Source organism: Corvus hawaiiensis, chromosome 16, assembly GCF_020740725.1.
Source record: "Corvus hawaiiensis isolate bCorHaw1 chromosome 16, bCorHaw1.pri.cur, whole genome shotgun sequence".
In the NCBI taxonomy this organism is placed as follows: domain Eukaryota; kingdom Metazoa; phylum Chordata; class Aves; order Passeriformes; family Corvidae; genus Corvus; species Corvus hawaiiensis.
Genome location: NC_063228.1, coordinates 6,536,708 through 6,553,078, shown reverse-complemented (window position 1 = coordinate 6,553,078; position 16,371 = coordinate 6,536,708). Strand labels below are relative to the sequence as shown.

The 16,371-nt window shown below is 57.0% G+C and overlaps 1 protein-coding gene across 9 annotated transcripts in view; it reads right to left on the bottom strand.

Annotated features, from left to right (window-relative positions):
* LOC125334226 (myosin phosphatase Rho interacting protein) overlaps positions 1-16,332 on the bottom strand; it is a 73,952-nt gene extending 57,620 nt beyond the window's left edge. For 8 of the 9 annotated variants that reach the window (XM_048320866.1, XM_048320870.1, XM_048320867.1 and 5 more), the window contains exons 1-3: positions 16,134-16,332; positions 5,157-5,234; positions 3,297-3,362 (exon numbers count right to left, since the gene is read on the bottom strand). In XM_048320866.1, the coding sequence (XP_048176823.1) occupies positions 3,297-3,362; positions 5,157-5,234; positions 16,134-16,253 (264 nt within the window). In that variant the 5' untranslated portion in view covers positions 16,254-16,332. Of the gene's footprint in view, positions 1-3,296; positions 3,363-5,156; positions 5,235-6,912; positions 7,004-16,133 lie in introns of those variants that run through there. The other variant, XM_048320871.1, reaches the window with a different exon arrangement.
* Positions 16,333-16,371: the final 39 nt, after the last annotated feature.

Here is a 16,371-nt window from a genome sequence, read left to right as displayed (position 1 = left end):
CAGCTCAAGAGAAGTGGCAGAGGGGTAAACTGAGGCACGGAGACAAGGCCTGGCCCTGAACATGCAGTGAGTCATTACGAAGCTGGCCTGGAGATCCAGACCCTCTCCTCTGACCTGCCCCAGCCACAGGGCTGGATCCATCCCCAGGCACTGCTTGAGGCCGTGGGCCCACCTGCAGGCCCAGGGAGGGACATGGCAGCGCTCTCCATCCCTACAAAACCCCTCCTGCCTTTCCATTCCCACGCAGACGGGCTCTATTTATAGAGACCTCAGCCGCTAATTATAGATCACAGCAATCAAAACAAAGGAGGCAAAAGCTCTGCACTTGCCACTCGCTGGCTCTGGCCCCTGAGCCCGGCACTGTTCTTGTGGCAGCTCCCATATCCCAACCAAAACCTCTTGGACTGCCCCAGCACCACGGTGCTGGGCTGCTCTCTCACAGCAGTGGTTTCACTGGAGACCACAGGGTGTTTTACCAGGAGAACTGAAACTTCTCCTTGGACACTGACAACACAGCAGCTCAGTCCCAAGCCTGTCCCCAACTTCTTTCCTGCCTTCCCTCAGTAAGAGTGGCTTTGTCATCCTCCAGCTGCTGCAGAGAAGCATCAACCCCTGTCATCATCAGTTCCAGCACGAAGGTTTATCAAACAGCAGGAGCAAGCCACCATTGGGGTGCAGTCATGGATGTTCAGCATGGGAAGGCAACCCCAAGTGATAACACAACCTTCACATCCACCCACAGTTGGGAGGCAGGAATTTCTGCACGTCTGAGCAGGCTCAGCTTAGCCAGGGCTCGGCAGAGCTGGGAACGGCTGCTGGCATGATCCCCACAGAGGGGAAGGGGGTGGGATCTGCTGGGCATTCCCAGTGGCCAGGCTGGTTCTGGATGCCACCAGCTGCAGCCAGTGTGAAAGAGGGAGACACCAGGGAGAGAGTCTGGCAGCTCAGCCTGGTCTGAGGGGGTGAAGGTCCATAGCCTGTGCAAATTCTCCCCACCGCAGCCATCGTGCTGAACTCATTTTGTTTTCAGACTGGAACTATGGCAGAGAAAGGATAGACAGAACAATGGACACACAGAAAGAAGGTGACCAAGCAGGAGTACAGACTCAGGATCAGCTCTGGGATATCTCTGGGCAGGTCTCAGGAGAGAGCTGGATGCCAGCAGGGCAGCTGGTGCCTGCTTGTTCCACCTTCCATTAGTAACATGCTCCAATCCAACACCAAACTTGACCCATCGCATGGTAAAAGGCTCCTGTGCCCAATGCTGCCCCATCCCACAGCCTCTGAGCAGCAACATCTCTGGGGACTCCCTGAGGTCTCCCCAACCTGGGGTTGGGCTTTGAGCTGCCCCTCCACACCCCACTGCTCTCCAACCTGCTGGGAGCCAGGAGCAGAGCCTCCCTGGCCAGGCACAGGAATGTCTCCATCACCATCACCAGCCCAGGACTCCCCTCCCAGGCTCACCCCTCCCTCCAATTCCTCTTTTAATAAGAGTAAAAATCGCCAAACCCACAAAATTATTGTCTGAAAGGTTCAGGCAGAGCCATTCAATCCCAGACTGTAACTGCCTGGGAGGTCTCTGGGCAGCTGCCACCCGGCTCCCGCACACTCCAGAGGCTGCTCTGCACTGAGTCTCCCACAGGACCTCCATCCAGCTCCTGGGGAGAAACTGGGGCACACTGGGGGTAGATCATCCCTGAGTGGACTGCAAAGTGGATCCCACATTATAAAAACAGTGTCTCTGCTGGCACCCCCTGGATGAGGCCCCAGCCCTGTTACTCCTCACCAGGCCACGGAGGTGGTGGGGACAGGGCAAGGGGCCGGCACAGCTGGAGGGGTGGAAAGGTCAGGAGGGTATTTCTACACCATGTGTCAAACCCCAGTGAGGAGGATGGATCCATGACAGTCTCCTCTATCTATGACTGTGACAAGGCCAGACCCTCCTGGGATCCATCACACCACAAGTGGCCATGGGGCAGCAAGTCCAGGAGCCAGCACAGTGGTGTCACACTGCCTGGGACACCATCCCGCGCTGCACATGTGTACCTTCCCTTTTTGTTTGTATGTTTCCACCTTCTCCCTTCTCAAGGGGAAAAAGCCCAACAGGTGCCTGAAGAATGCGGGATGCTCCTGCTGTTGTCTGGGTGTTCTCTGGAAACGGCCCCTGTGGCACGGGGCTGGGGCACTGCCTGTCAGCTTCTGCCCAGATGCAGCAGAAGCTGGGGCATGTCAACCTCCTCAGGATGCAAAAAAAAAATCCAGATTGTGTTCCCCACTATTCTTGCACCTCTACCTCAGACTGGGGAATCTCCCTGCTCCACACAGACACAAACCACCCTCCTGTCAGTGTAGGACAGGAAACACCAGCCCAGTGCAGAGCCAGGCTGCTGACACTGAAAATGTATTAAAGACTCCACTGCTCCTACCGAAGACATTTAAATTACTTAGGGCACTTGGACCAACCCCAAGTAAAAATACAAACAAACACAGCATGAAATCTGAGCCACACTAACAGTGCCTCATCCCACAGTGCTCTCATAGGAGGCACTGGAGGAGGACCAAGGCACACTGACCTCACAGGGAGCCTCCCTGCCACAGACACAGGTCCCCGTGTGTCCCTGTCCCACAGGTGTGCTGTCCCCCGCTGGCTTCCTGAGCTTCCTGCCCAGGCAGATCCCAGCACGTAGGTGTCCACTGTGCCGGCCTGCTCAGCCTTGGGCACCCTCCCATGAGCTTGCTGTAGCCAGCAGGATAAATCAGCAGTCCTGGGTGCTCCTGGGATTGACCTACTGGGCTCTTCAGCCCCACTCTGCAGCTCACAGCAGATGGGTTTCCCTTCCTTTGATCCCCTTTTACCAATGGGAACAGTGCTGGTGACAAGCTGCAGCTCCAGGGCAGGCAAGCAGTGGGAAGGCATTCCAGCTGACCTACTTTCCACGGGCATCGCTAGGCAGGGCCTCCTTCTTGGACACTGCCAAGGTGATTCACCACAACCAAAACCCAGCTGGCACTGGGAAACTGGGCAAAAAGGAGGGGGAATGACCTTGGGGACCCATTTCAGCACTTCCTGCCAGTGTGGGATCTGTCAGCAACTGATGAATCCCATGCCAGGTGGGACCCACACGCCTCCAGAACACCCACCATCCTCTGCAGAGTGTCCACAGAGCTCCCACACAAACCCAGCCTGGCACGCAGTCAAACCCAGACAGCACAACTCTCCTCCAGCTTGGCAGAGCATTCCAAGGGCAGCAGATAACCCAGCTGATCCCCTGCCTGGACACAGCTGGGCCACTCACCATCTCGTCGAGGGCGTAGCGCAGCAGCCCGTGCTCGTAGAGGATGAAGAACCGACGTTGCCATTTCTGCAAGAGAAGACATCGAGGTAGGTCATGGCAGTGCCCACCAGTCCCTGGGCCTGGCTGGGAGCACTAGAGCTGCACATCAGCTGGCAGGGCTCTGCCGAGGATCTGTGTGCACCAGCCCACATTGCCCAGTGCTGAGTGCCCTGAGCTCTGGCAGCCTTGGGACCATGACCATTCCCTGGGGAGCCTGTTCAGTGCCTGACCATCCTCTGGGGGAAGAACCTTTTCCTAATATCCAAACTAAACCTCTCCTGACTCAGGTTCATGCCACAAATACTGGGGACACCAGAAGGATCCCCAAACTAAATGCTCTGAGCCCTCAGCTTCATCCTACATCATCTACTCCAGCATCCAGTGGTGGAGGGTGACAGGATGTCATGTCAGATGTCCCCCAGCAGCACATGAGCTCAGTCTGGATGGTGGCTGCACTTCTGGCATGGCACTGCTCAGGCAATCCTGGCACCACACTGGCACTGCTGCCTCTGCAGCTGCACGGCAAATCAGATTGGAGAACTGATCTGGCTGGAAAACTGCCTTTTTTTTTCATGTGTGCCAGGTTGTTTTCAGCCAAGAGCAAAAACTGGTTGAACAGGCTGAAATAAAAAAGGTCCTGGATTCATAGCCCCAGTGCAGCAATTCTTATCTCACTTTTCTCAACCCTTCGGGCAAAGTCCAGGGTACTCAGGGACAAGCAGAACTACAGAGGACTCCACAAGCCCCAGCTTAGCAGCAAGCCTGGGTTCTGACGAGACACAGGTCCCATGTCCCCTTTATGTCAGGCCAGCAAGCCTATGATGAGCTGTGACTCCAAATAATGATCCATATACCCCAAGCCGAACTCAGAACCCAATTCTTGCTCACTCGGGAGTGATTTTTTTATTACAAACAGCTCTGAGAGCATTTTGGCGCCATGACAGGGGGTTCATGGACCACTGCCATCCCTCCCACACACAGAACAGCCCCATCCTGGCAGCCTCAGCAGCAAGTTCCCTGCAAGACAAGCTTGGGGACAGGCTGAAAGTCCTCATCACAAGCCAGCAGTGAAAGGACGTCGCCTGGCCACATCCTTCTGAGCTTCACACCCCCCAGGACAGGAAAGTGGGGGATGCTCCAACCCCACACAATGCTGCTGTTTCTGCCAGGCATAAGCAAACCCCTTTGAGAAGGAGCTGAGTGTGTCCTGTTCTGTCTGTAGGTCTCCACTGCCAACACTTGGCTTCAGGGCTCTGCAGGGTTATAGCAGATGGGAACCACCTCTCAGTCCCTTCCTTGCTGCAGGAATTGCCTGACATTGGCATATCCACACTAGGGGATGGGATGCAGCCTCCCTCTAGAGCTCTGGGCACACTCATGACGAGCTGCAGAAAATAAAGTAGTTGTTTCCAAGCCCTGAAGGAAAACTGGGAGCCTTTCTGATGGTCGCAGCACATCTCAGAGTCACAGAGCCCACACTCCACTGGCCTTCCTGACAGCACAGCACGTGTCAGGCAAACCAGAGCAGCATCAAAACGCAAAAGCAACAAGCAGTAAAATTGCACAGACTAAGCCTGACCCACACCTGCAGTGCCCCAGGCTGCTGCCCAGCATGGGAAACCTTGTATCGCAGAGAAGGCATTCCAGCCTTGCTGCAGGAAACATCTCCCAGCTTCCTGGTTTGCACAAGGGGATGAGGCATGGAGGTGCCTGTGGCACTCCCAGGGTCACAGCCACCCCCATGGGCAGGGACAGGCCCTTGCTGCTCCTCCTGCCACCCCCACCCATGTCACAGGGAGGGGATGTCTCAGCTTCACTTACCCGGGAGCGGTGGACGGGGTTGTCAAAGTCCGTTCCTTCCGGGGCCAGCAGCAGCCAGCCACCATAAATGGGTTTGGCCTGCAAAGAAACAGCAGAGAAACACTCAGGCACAGTGGAAAATGGCTTAACATGGATCAGCACCATGGGGAATCGATGGTCAGGAACCACGGGAAACTGCAGCAGCCCCAGCACAAAGGCAGTTGTGTGAGCTCAGCGTCCTGCATGCAGGCAAACTCAGCCTTCCCAGTGCAGAAAACATGGTGTCTGATGGCAACCCGTGGTGTGACACACACTGTGTGCCAATGGGACTAAGACGAGGACGCAGGAGGAGGCAAAACCCCAGCCACAAACTCCAAACACAGCTGCTCTTGCATGGCACCGTGCCCAGAGCACCAACCTCCCGGGTACTGCCGAGCAGCAGAGCCCATCCCCACCAACGGCTCTTCCCATCGGCATCGGCAGCGTGCCTCTACTCCAAAGCAAAAACACACTCCAAAGGAGAGCTCGATGTTTTCCGTTCGTTAATTAAGAGAGGAAAAACTACCCAGCGCTGGCAGTTCTCCAGCTCCCAGCCGCTTCCCGTGCCGCGCACATCCAACTCCCGCTTTCCTGCAGGGGCAGCCCCTGCCAGCCCACTCCCCCCGCCAGCGGTGTCCAGCAGCCCACGGCCGAGCACACAGGAAGGTCAGAGCCGGGAGGAGGGAAAACAGCTCATTCAGCCAGCCGGGAAGAGAAAGGGAAAGAATACTCAGAAAGAACCCTGCAGCACTGCTGCATGTCAGTGGAAAAAAAAAATCCAGGCTCTTTCCACCGCTGGCTTGGATGCAGAAGTAGCCAGGGTGAAGCTGACCCATGCCACGGCAAGCAGTGCGATGGGGATGGGCACTGGGCATGTCCTCCCACACAAAGTCCTGTGGGCACCGCTCCTGCTGCCTGTCAAGCTGTAAACGATGAGCCAACACCTGGCAAGGGCTGGGGCCAAATTCTGCTGCAAGAGTGGCAAGGCATTGCCACACCAGCAAGGCGGCTCCACAGATACCAGGACAAACCAGGAGGGAGGAAACCCAGAGCAGATCCAGCTCCAGGAGACCCTGGGTCTGGGAACACTGCTTTCCACCACAGAACACCCTTGCATGTCCATCCCAGCCCAGTCAAAAAGTGACAAGGACACACTTTCCCAGCTCCCCTCTAACTGATTCGATTTATCTTGTTGCTTTCATTCTTTTCTGTTCCTTAAAGTTTAAAACTGTATCCAGTTCAGTACCTCCTCTAGATTCCTCCTGCCAGTTTCTATGGTTTTGTAATGTTAAAAAAAAGTTTCCCCTCTGGAAAAATCCCTGCAAACAATAGAAGAAACTGCCTATGCACCAGAAACTGTCAAATGCATGAAGCACTGAGTAAGCAAACTGGAAACACGCCGGAGGAGACCTTTTACTGTTTATAAAGTGAAAAGAAATAACAAAATCTCTTATCCCCTCCAAAATATGACATACCAGCTCGAGGTGTTGCTCTCCCAGCAGCTGGGAAAACATGATTTGAGAAGACCTTCCTTCCTTCCCCCTTTAAATGAGATTTAAACCAATGAAAATGAAGCGCTGGGACTGGGATCCAATTTGGGGGAGATAAGGGGGCCCAGGGCACCCCTACACCTATTCCCATGACCACAGTGGGGGCACAGAAAGGCACCTATGGACACCACAACCCTCCCTGAGCTTGGCAAAGGGCCCAGAGCCCCCGTCACCCCCGTCCAGCTCACCTGGATGCTGGTGCCCTGCTCGCCTGTGGCCCCCATGCCACCTCCAGCCGCCCAGCACCGCTCCGTGCCCGGCTCAGTGCCACCCACGCTGCCAGCGCCCCGCAGGTGAGCCACACTCTGCCACTCCCCCGGCACACCCCGCCCCGCGCCCCCACCCAAAGCCGCCCGTGACGCATCCATGCCCACGCGATGGGAGGACTCCAGAGCAGGGGATCACGCTGCTCCCCGCCACGCTGGGATGTGGCCACGACTACCTGCATGGCCTGGGAAGGGCCAAACGTCCCAAATTTCTGTCGTGTTTTACAGGGGAAAAGTAGAATTGCAAATGACTAATGATGACCCGTCAGAAATCCTTCAATGGGTCACTGTGACAGGAAATGGGGTCCCCAAATTCCCATGAGAGAAGCTGGGGTGAGCGCTGAGCAGCCGGGGCTTGAGAAGGTCTTACGAGTGGCCTCCACCATACAAGAACAAGAGGATGACAGTGACAACAGAATGTGACATCCCAACAATTGGCACCATCCCACCAAGGCAGCACCCTGGTGATCCTCTGGACAGCCAAGCTGCTTGCAGGGCTCAGCCCTCCTCCACCCCCCAATTTTTCCATACCTCAATTCTCCCCTCCGTGCCCCAGCACAGCTCCTGAATAAGACCGACTGCTCAACCCAGCAAAGCCCTATGAGCAAAAACTCCCCTGACACAAGCCACAGCACTGCAGCCATCCCAGAGCACTATCCCAACCCACTCTGAGCAACCCACAGCACCCAGCCCATGTGACAGGCAGCAGGCAGGTCCCAGGGCCACATCAGGGACAGAGTAATAATGGAACCAACAGGGGACATCATCACCAGGGCCAGCAGCGAGCAGCCTTAACCCAGCATTACAGGCATGAAGTCCTGCCCTATCTCAGTCTGGCTCACAACCCCCAGCAGACATTATTTTGCCCTCAGCTACTCCAATTTTAGTTCAAACTGTCTGTAAATAAACACTGAGCACCTGAAATACACACCCTTAACATAGAGCATGGTCATTTCTGTAGCGGCATCACAAAAAACCACCAGTGGGCTACACTCGTTTTGGCAGAAGCATCCAATTTCAGATATTGAAACCAAAATAGCTGAAAGGTACGAATTAGAGCCAGGCAGCATGGGCAGCCTGGTTCCACCCATCAACAAATAAACACGCAGCAGCGCTTTTTAAAGACAAACCAAAACAAGCTCCTGCTAAAACCAAGCAAATGCCCAGAGAGGTACAAGCCTAAATGAAAGGGATATGAATTAGCACACAAAGTGTCTGAAATAAACTCATCACACCTGCATCGGAATAGCCCTGCTGAAGCAAGGTTTAAAATAAACCCGATGTGGGAGGCAGGTCCAGGAGGGTGTTGGAGCACCAGGATGGAGCTGGAATCACACGTCGTTTCCACTGGCTCGGCTTCCTCTGGAGAGCTCGTCAAGAGGAGGAAAATGCAACAACCAGCACTGAGCAAGAGCTCAGACCAAAAATTCCCTCTTCCAAGCAGATTTGTCCAAATTCACATGCAGGGATGGTGTTAAAGCAACCCCAGAGTTCCCAGGATGCCTTCTGATGCAGGGCTCTGTCCGCTTCCTGGCAGCTCCGGTGATATCCAAAGGGCAGTTCCACGTAGTTTCTACACAGGTAGCAGCCACATTGGGTGCTCAGGCACTGGGTGGGTGGCTTTGCTTTTATCCAGAAGGTACCTGGCTGGAGGGTTAGCCACAAAATGCCGTGGAAAGCAGAGTGGAGAGTGGCTGCTGATGGAGCTGGGGTGGGGTGGGGTGATGCTCACCCCACCACTGCGTGGGAGGTGAGGCCGGTTTGCAGGCCCACAGAGCCCAGTTCCATCCGATCCCGTGGGACTGCTGGAGGCTGACTCAGGCAGAAACACCCCCACGTCACCACTCCCCTTCCTGTCACACCTCTGGGAGTGTCCAGGTATCACATCCCACCTTTGATCCGACACTGGAGCTGGGCTGTGGGGCACCTGCAGCACCTCACCTGCCTCTGAGGTCGCTGTTCCAGCTACTGCATCCATCCCCTCAGCCCACAGGCCCACAATGCATCCAGGGGGAGGACGCTGCCTCCAGCCCAGCGCCGGCAGCACAGCGGGTGGGAGGAAGCGGAGAAGGAAGTGGCCCCAGCTGGGTTTACACAAAGCTGTCAGGCTGCTGTGCTGATGCTGCCCAGGCATGGACAAACCACCCCAACCAGCTCCACCAGCACTGGCAACATGATTCCCAGCAGATGGGGAACTGGGCTTGAAGGACGTGCAGAGCCACTCAGCACTACCCGAAGCCTAGGGTGATACAGGAACCCTTGCACACCCCCAGGGCTGCAGGGCACCCACTTCCGGAGGGCAGGATGGGTCACAGGATTGTGGCAGCACATGGAGCACCAGGTCACGGGGTTGGAGGTGGGCTGTGACACCAACCAGCTGCCTGTTGGACAGGCTTTCACACCTCCTGTGGTTTTGGTACCTTCACCTCTTCCCTCCCCATGCAAACCAGCCAGGCATGCAGGACCCAGCAGAGCCACACTGTGCTGGCCCCACAATGCTGCAGGAGCTCATTGCACAAGGTAGAACAGAAGAGCTGTACCAACATCCACATCCCCCTCTTAGGGTGTAGACTCAACCCCACAGCAGAGTACCCACATCCCTGCTGGGGTGCTGGACAGCCAAGTGGAGTGGGATGCCCCCACAGCCAGTGCCTGCCCACCCACCCCCACACGTTCTGAGGGAAGTCCGAATCCATCGCCGGGAGAGACTCCTGGCTCCAAGCGCGTGGTGGGAGGGATAATCTGTTTAGGCTGCCGGCAGACGTAATCAGCCTGTCTCGGGTGGAGGCAGGGCTTGTTTTGTTCAGGCTTGGCAACTGAGCGGGAAGGGGAAGAAAAATGGATTGTTGCATTGGAGCTTTAGGCTCTGCCTCCAGCACTGGAAGCAGGGAGCCCTGTGCACCACAGAAGTGATGCCAGGGCTTCCAGCAGCCCCACAAAAGAACAATGTACCCAGCTTGACCCAGGCTGTGGCTGAATCTATGGTGGAACTTGTTTCATCACCTTTATGGGTCAGCCCAATATTCACCAAAGGAGCCTCTCTGACAGCAGTGCCTGCTGCTCTCCACACCCATGGGAACACAACGGGGTCACAGCTGTCATCCAGATCCAGAGAGAGGGGAGAGTAAGGTCATCATCCCCTGTCTCCTGATCCACTCAGAGCTCCCCAGAGGCAGGGACCCTTTTCTGGCACATTTCAAGGAGAAAGTCACCACAAACACTGGTTGCAACCTCAAAATAGGAAATATGGGTGGTTTCAGCTCCGCTCTGCTCTCAGTTTTGCACACCTTGGAGCCAAGAGAACATCGCTGATGGATGAGTCGGAGCAGCCGTCACTCAGCAGGAATGGGGAAGGTGACACGGTGTTCGGGGAGGGCATGGGATGTGATACCCAAGCAGGCGTTCCTGCCCACAGCACGGCTTCTAGGAACTGAGACAGGCGTCACTTGACATTCTGTGCGCTCCCAGTGGGATGGCAGATGGAGACCCACTGGAGACCCGTGACCATGGCTGTCAGGAGGCTCCACAAACACTGCTGTGCAAACCTGCGCTCCGGCAGCAATCCCAAGAGCCAGGATGAAGCCCAGCCTCAGCAGTTAAGCTGCTTACATCCCTGTTTCCCTGCCTGTACAGCATTTCCCCTCTGCTGTCTGTCACCTGGCGACGCCAAACCCCAGCACGGAGGCTACAGTGCTGCCTCTGAGCATCCACAACCATTCCCAGAGCACAAACACTCTCCTATCCCCCAGTTCCTCATCCAAGTGGCTGCTCACTGCTCCTGGGTTCAGCCCAAACAGGGCTTTTTCCAGGACAAGACCTGGGCAACTCCTGGGGGCCACCCTGGATGATGAGGAGAGTCCCCTCTCCATCCATATCCTGCTCTTCTGCCAAAACACATTCGCACAAGGCAGGCATGAGTCGGCCACTGCCAGAGCTGCAAATCCCCAGCCAGGATTTCACCACCAACACATCTCCACATGCAGTACGAGGCCAAATCAGACTGGACAAACTGGACTTGGAGCACGAGAAGCACCAGGTGCCGCTGCCATGGGCCAGCTGTTGGGCACTGTGCATGGCACAGCCCTCCTTGCACATCGCTAGCACTGACCCAGGCATCGGCAAACCCCAAAGGACGGAGCTGCCTGGACAGTTTGCTGTGTGGGCACTGGGAGTGACCAACCAACCAGAGGAACAGGAAGGGGAAAGGCTGAATTCACCCTTCATGCAAACAGCCGGCCTCCTTCTGCAAATACCCCTGGTCTCAGGGCTGTGCTTGGGTCCGAGTGCTGCCATTGCCTGGGGCAGTCGGAGCAAGAGCTGGCTGAGGCCGGCTGCGGCATGCATGGGGAATTTGTCAAGCAGCAGCAAAATGAAGCGGGACAGAATGGACTTTGCAATTCCAGCTCCTCCTTGAGCAGCCCCAAAGCTGGTGTACCTGGCAGCGAGCAGGCGTATCTAACCACTTCCCACCACTGGCCTTCCTCAGCGCCTGGGAGAAGCCACAACATCTCTCCACAGTGCTGTAGAGGGGATTTATCACTTCGTCGGGTGCCAGCGCAGATAAGGTGCGGCGCCATGCAAAAACCCAGCAGCAAGTCAGTGAGCAAACGGGACGGTTCTCCAGCACCCAAAGGCGCCGCCATGTCCCTTCCCTTGGGCCAGGCAGAGGTTCAAGTGCACCCCAAATCAACCCCAGCATCCAACACAGCTTCCGAGTGCCCACTGCCCTCCCTGCCTGCACATCACTCTCCAAGGATGGGATGCTGCCCATGGGACAGAGCCACCATGACCCTGCCCCCCCAGCCCTTCTGGCTGTGCCCCCGAAGTCCCTGCCCTCCACAGCCACTGACAGAGGCAAATTTGACATTTGCAAAGAAATCTCCCCCTGTTCAGTGCTAATAATTAGTCAAGTAGAGGCGGATTTTTGCAGCATGATACAAGCAGCAGGGAGCAGGGAATGCAAGCGCAGGGGCTGCTTTCCAGGAAAATGGGGGCTTTTCCTCCTGAAAAGAGCAGGGCTGGAGGGAAAAGTGTGGCCGGGACATGATCCCTCACCCTGTCACCCTTTGGACAATGCAAAGAGTCAGGACAAGACCCCTGCAGCACAGGGCATCCCAGCGCCTGGATGCAATGTCCGAGAGCAAAGCCAAGCCTGTGACCCAACGCTGACACACTCCAGCCTCAGGGCTGCTGGCCACCAGCTGCTCAGCATCCAGAACAGTAGGAAAGTGATAATGTCCAATGGAGAAGAGATGGAAATAACCACCCCCTGTCTGAGCAGGGGTGTCACGGGAAGAGGCAGTGGGAAAAGTCTGCAAGCTCTGTTTTCTAACTGGGTGGTCCTCTGGGCATCTATGCCATGATCTCAAATAAAAAGAAAAAAAGGAAAAAAAAAAGACACTGGTAGCTGGAAAGACGTCCTCAAATTCCTCTATCTGTGCCAGTCCCCACGCCCCAAGAGAGCAAATGCATGGAGAAAATTAAAAGCAACTGCTTTACACTCTGCTCTTCTTCCAATTCAGGCCAGACGAAATTTTTAGGTTAATTCCCAGCTTGTCCCACGTTGTTGGGGGCTTTATCTTACAGACCAAAGGCATGTGTGTGCAGACATGGACTGACCCGGAGCAGCCAGCGTGGAGAACAGGGACCCGACGGGGACAACGCCACGAGAACCTTGGGTGGCTGCTTGGGGTAAGGGTCCCACTGTACAGGCTGACTTTTTCTTGGAGACAGAAGGCCAGGGGTCCCTGGGAACCATCCATCTTCTCAGGGCAGGTTCTGGAAAGCTGAGTTCCGTATGAGATTTGCAGGTGGTTACAGGGGACTGTGCAGTGCCAGCATAGGCACATCTCGCCAGGAAAGTGGAAATTCCCACAAAAAGGGAATTTCTCCCTGGATGGGAAAGGAGCAGCGTAAGACGAGCTGGCAACGGGTGGGTGGCACAGCCAGGACAGAGCCACCAACAGCATTGTGTCTGCCAGCAACCAGATCCTGCCACCACACAGGATCAAGGGATCTGACAGCCCACGACCCACAGCAACAGATTTTCCCGAAGGGAGAACAGCCACACTGACTGACCCAGTTTTTCCCATGCTGTGTGGGCACCCCAGAAGGTCAAACACGGATTTGGGGCGGGGGGGCAAAGGCACATCACCTCTCACCTGCAGCCCTGGGAGGGGACAGTCACATCTCCAGCAGGTGCTGGGACTGCATGTAGCTGCCCCAAATCACACTGAGCCCTGTCCAGCAGCACAGTCACGCACAAAAACAACTCGTGAAGGCAGCGCTCCCAGGATTAGGGACTTAGCGTCCGCACAGCCCTTTGAAGTTGGAAGCGCTAAGTCTGATTATTATTAGAGAGCTCCAGCTCATTAATCCTGATGTTTGGGGCTGGATTTCCCCCCTCCCAGCCCCATTCCTAAGCCGGTTCCCGAGTACGATGGAAATCCACTACTACCACTAAATATTTGTAACTCTTTGCAAACATACTCTGGGTCTCTGCCCTGAGCGGCTCCAGCACCCTGCAGCACCCCGGGAAGCAGCAGGGGCAGCTCCTGACACCCACACAGGTATTTTTATCTAATAAAAATCCAAAAGAGACACAAGTGCGTAAGCGTGAAGTACCTTCACCTTTCCGTCAAGCCAAGTACAAAGGTCAGATGACTCCAAAAGACTTTTCTAGCCTGACTCTAGGTAATCACCAACACTGTCCCTGTCCACAGGGTGAGCAGGACGTGCTGGGCACAGAGCCCCCACGCTGCGGAGTGGGACCCCCCAAACCAACCCAAGCTTAAAAAGAATGAGTTCAAAAGGCAGAGACATTCAGAGCTGTTAAATGAACCGTTATTCCTGGGTGTGCTTCGGAGTGAGCACACCCCCACATCCATCCAGGCTGCGATACGGGGCACAGCCTGGGAGGGGAGGTAGGCAGGGTGGCGGGGAAGCGCCGGGGTGGCCACGGCCGGGGGGCTCCTAGGCACAGGGAGCTGCGGGCAGGGCGGGAGGTGCGTGCGTGCATCACACGCTACCACAGCCACCATCTTATCTGGGAAGCGGGATTACTTCACCCCAGCTGCAAGGGAGAAGCCGAGCAGGACTGCGCCGTTTTCCCAACCGGAGCCCCCCGCGCAGGGCCTGGATCCGGCCACGGGGCTGACCCCGACCCCATGGGAACCGGACGCAGGGGCAGCCCCCCAGGGCCACCCACCACCCTGACGGGAACAAAGCCAACGAGGGGCTGCCCGAAACACGGCCCTGGGTCCCCAGGGAGGTGGGTGGCCCCCGTGGCAGGGCAGGCAGGCACTATGGCGGGCTGCATACCATGCTTTGAGCCCCCCAACAAAAGCAAATAAGCTTTGTACCAGGAGGCAGCGCAACCCCCGGGCAGCGGGAAGGGGCCGGCCGGGAGCAGGGGGCTCTTCCCGAGCCCCCTCCGGGACGGCTCCTTTGTCTGGGCACGGCCGCGACGCTCCGCGCCGCCCGCCCCTTTCCCGCACACACCACGGCATTTTTTCCAGTGACATTTTTTCCATATTAGCCCTCAGATTTCATTATGCCCCCCCCCCCCCCCCCCGCCGCCCCCCCAGCGAGCGCAGCAATATGTCTGATCTCATTGCCATAATAGGATCGGGAGCGGGGATGGCAGCCCTGTCCCAGAAAGGTGTGGGAGGAGGGAGGGCGGCCCTGTTCCCCTCACCCAAATACCACGGACGGGCTCCCGCACCCCAAAAACGCCCCCCATGCCCCAAACACCCCCTGCCATGGGAGCGCGTCAGGGCTGCCTTGGGCCTGCGTCAGGCCTGGGAGGAAGAGGAGGAAGAGGAGGAAGGCCCAGCCCTGGCAGCCCCCCAGCGCTGAACCCTCTCCAGAAAGGGGCTGGGGTCCCCTTCCCATGTCCCCGGAAAAGCGGGGGGCTGTAAGGCAGGGGGGTCATGTCCGGCACGTCCAGGAGGGGACGTTTTGTTTTCAACTGAGTTTTTTCCAAGACTTTCAGGATCGTCTGATGGAGCTCACAGGGTATCTCCCACCTGCTGCTGTGCACCCCAAGAGGGGACAGGATCACCCCAAGTGCTGGTGCGGGGCCCCACACGGCCTCAGGGGGTGGGGCCCCAGGGGAGGTGGCAGTGGGGTGAGCCATGGCCTAAGGGACCAGTGGGCACTGTGGGTGCCCCGTGAGACACCTGGAAATCGGTGGGGCCAGCAGGTATCCCATGGGATCGCTGGACACCCTGTGGGACCAGAGAGCACCCAATGCGCTCCTGGACATCCCACGAGCTTCACAAATACCTGTGATTCCCTGTGCTGTCTGTGGGGTCAGCAGGCACCCCAAGGGACCACACACACGGGACCAGCAGGCACCCGCTAGAATCACTGGATACTGTATGGCACCAGAGAGCAACCATGGGGCTCCTGAACACCCCATAGGATCCACAAATATATGTGGATCCCTGTGCTATCCGTAGGGTCAGCAGGCACCCCATGGGACCACACATCACCCATGGGGTCAGCAGGCACCCCATGGGACTCCTGCACACTCTATGGGACCAGAGTGCATGCGTGAGGCTCCTGAACACCCCATAGGATCCATGGATACCTGTGGGTCCCTGTGCTATTTGTAGGATCAGCGAACACCCCATGGGGCCCCTAGATACCCTATGGGACCAGGGAGTATCCTTGGAGCTCCAAAACACCCTATGGAATACAGGGATACCTATAGGTCCCTGTGCTATCCATGGGACCCCACAGCATCCCTGACAGCCCACGGTATCTGTGGGAGCAGCAGGCACCCACAGGACCCTACAGTATCTGTGTCCAGCACGCACTCTGTGGGACTCCTGGGGATCCCATGGGATCCTGTGCGAACCATGGGGACAGCAGGCACCCATGGCAACCTGTTCTACCCGTGGGACCCCAGGACATCCATGGGACCCTACACTACCCATCGGATCCTGAGCTATCCATGGGGACACCCACGGGACTCTAAGCTACGCAGGGGACTCCCAAGATACCTGTGCGACGCCAGGCTACCCACGGGGCCAGCGAACACCCCGCGGAGACCCAGGGCACCCTGGGGGCGGGCAGGGGGCGGGACCCCGGAGCGGATTTTGGGGGGGAAAACAGCGGGTTTTGGGGTAAGATCCCACCTGGTTGAGATCCTCGTCGTTGAGCAGGTGGGACTCGCGGGGCTTGAAGCAGTTCTGGCACTTGCTCTTGTTGAAGATGTTGGCCTGGAACTTCCTGCAGGGATTGTCCTTGGCGGCCATGGCGCGGCCCGCGCCCGCTCAGCGCCCGCTCAGCGCCCCGCGGAGCGCCCGCCCGCCGCCGCGCCCATCGCCGCCGCCCCGCGCCCGCGGGGGGCGTCACGCGAACGCAAAAACCAAC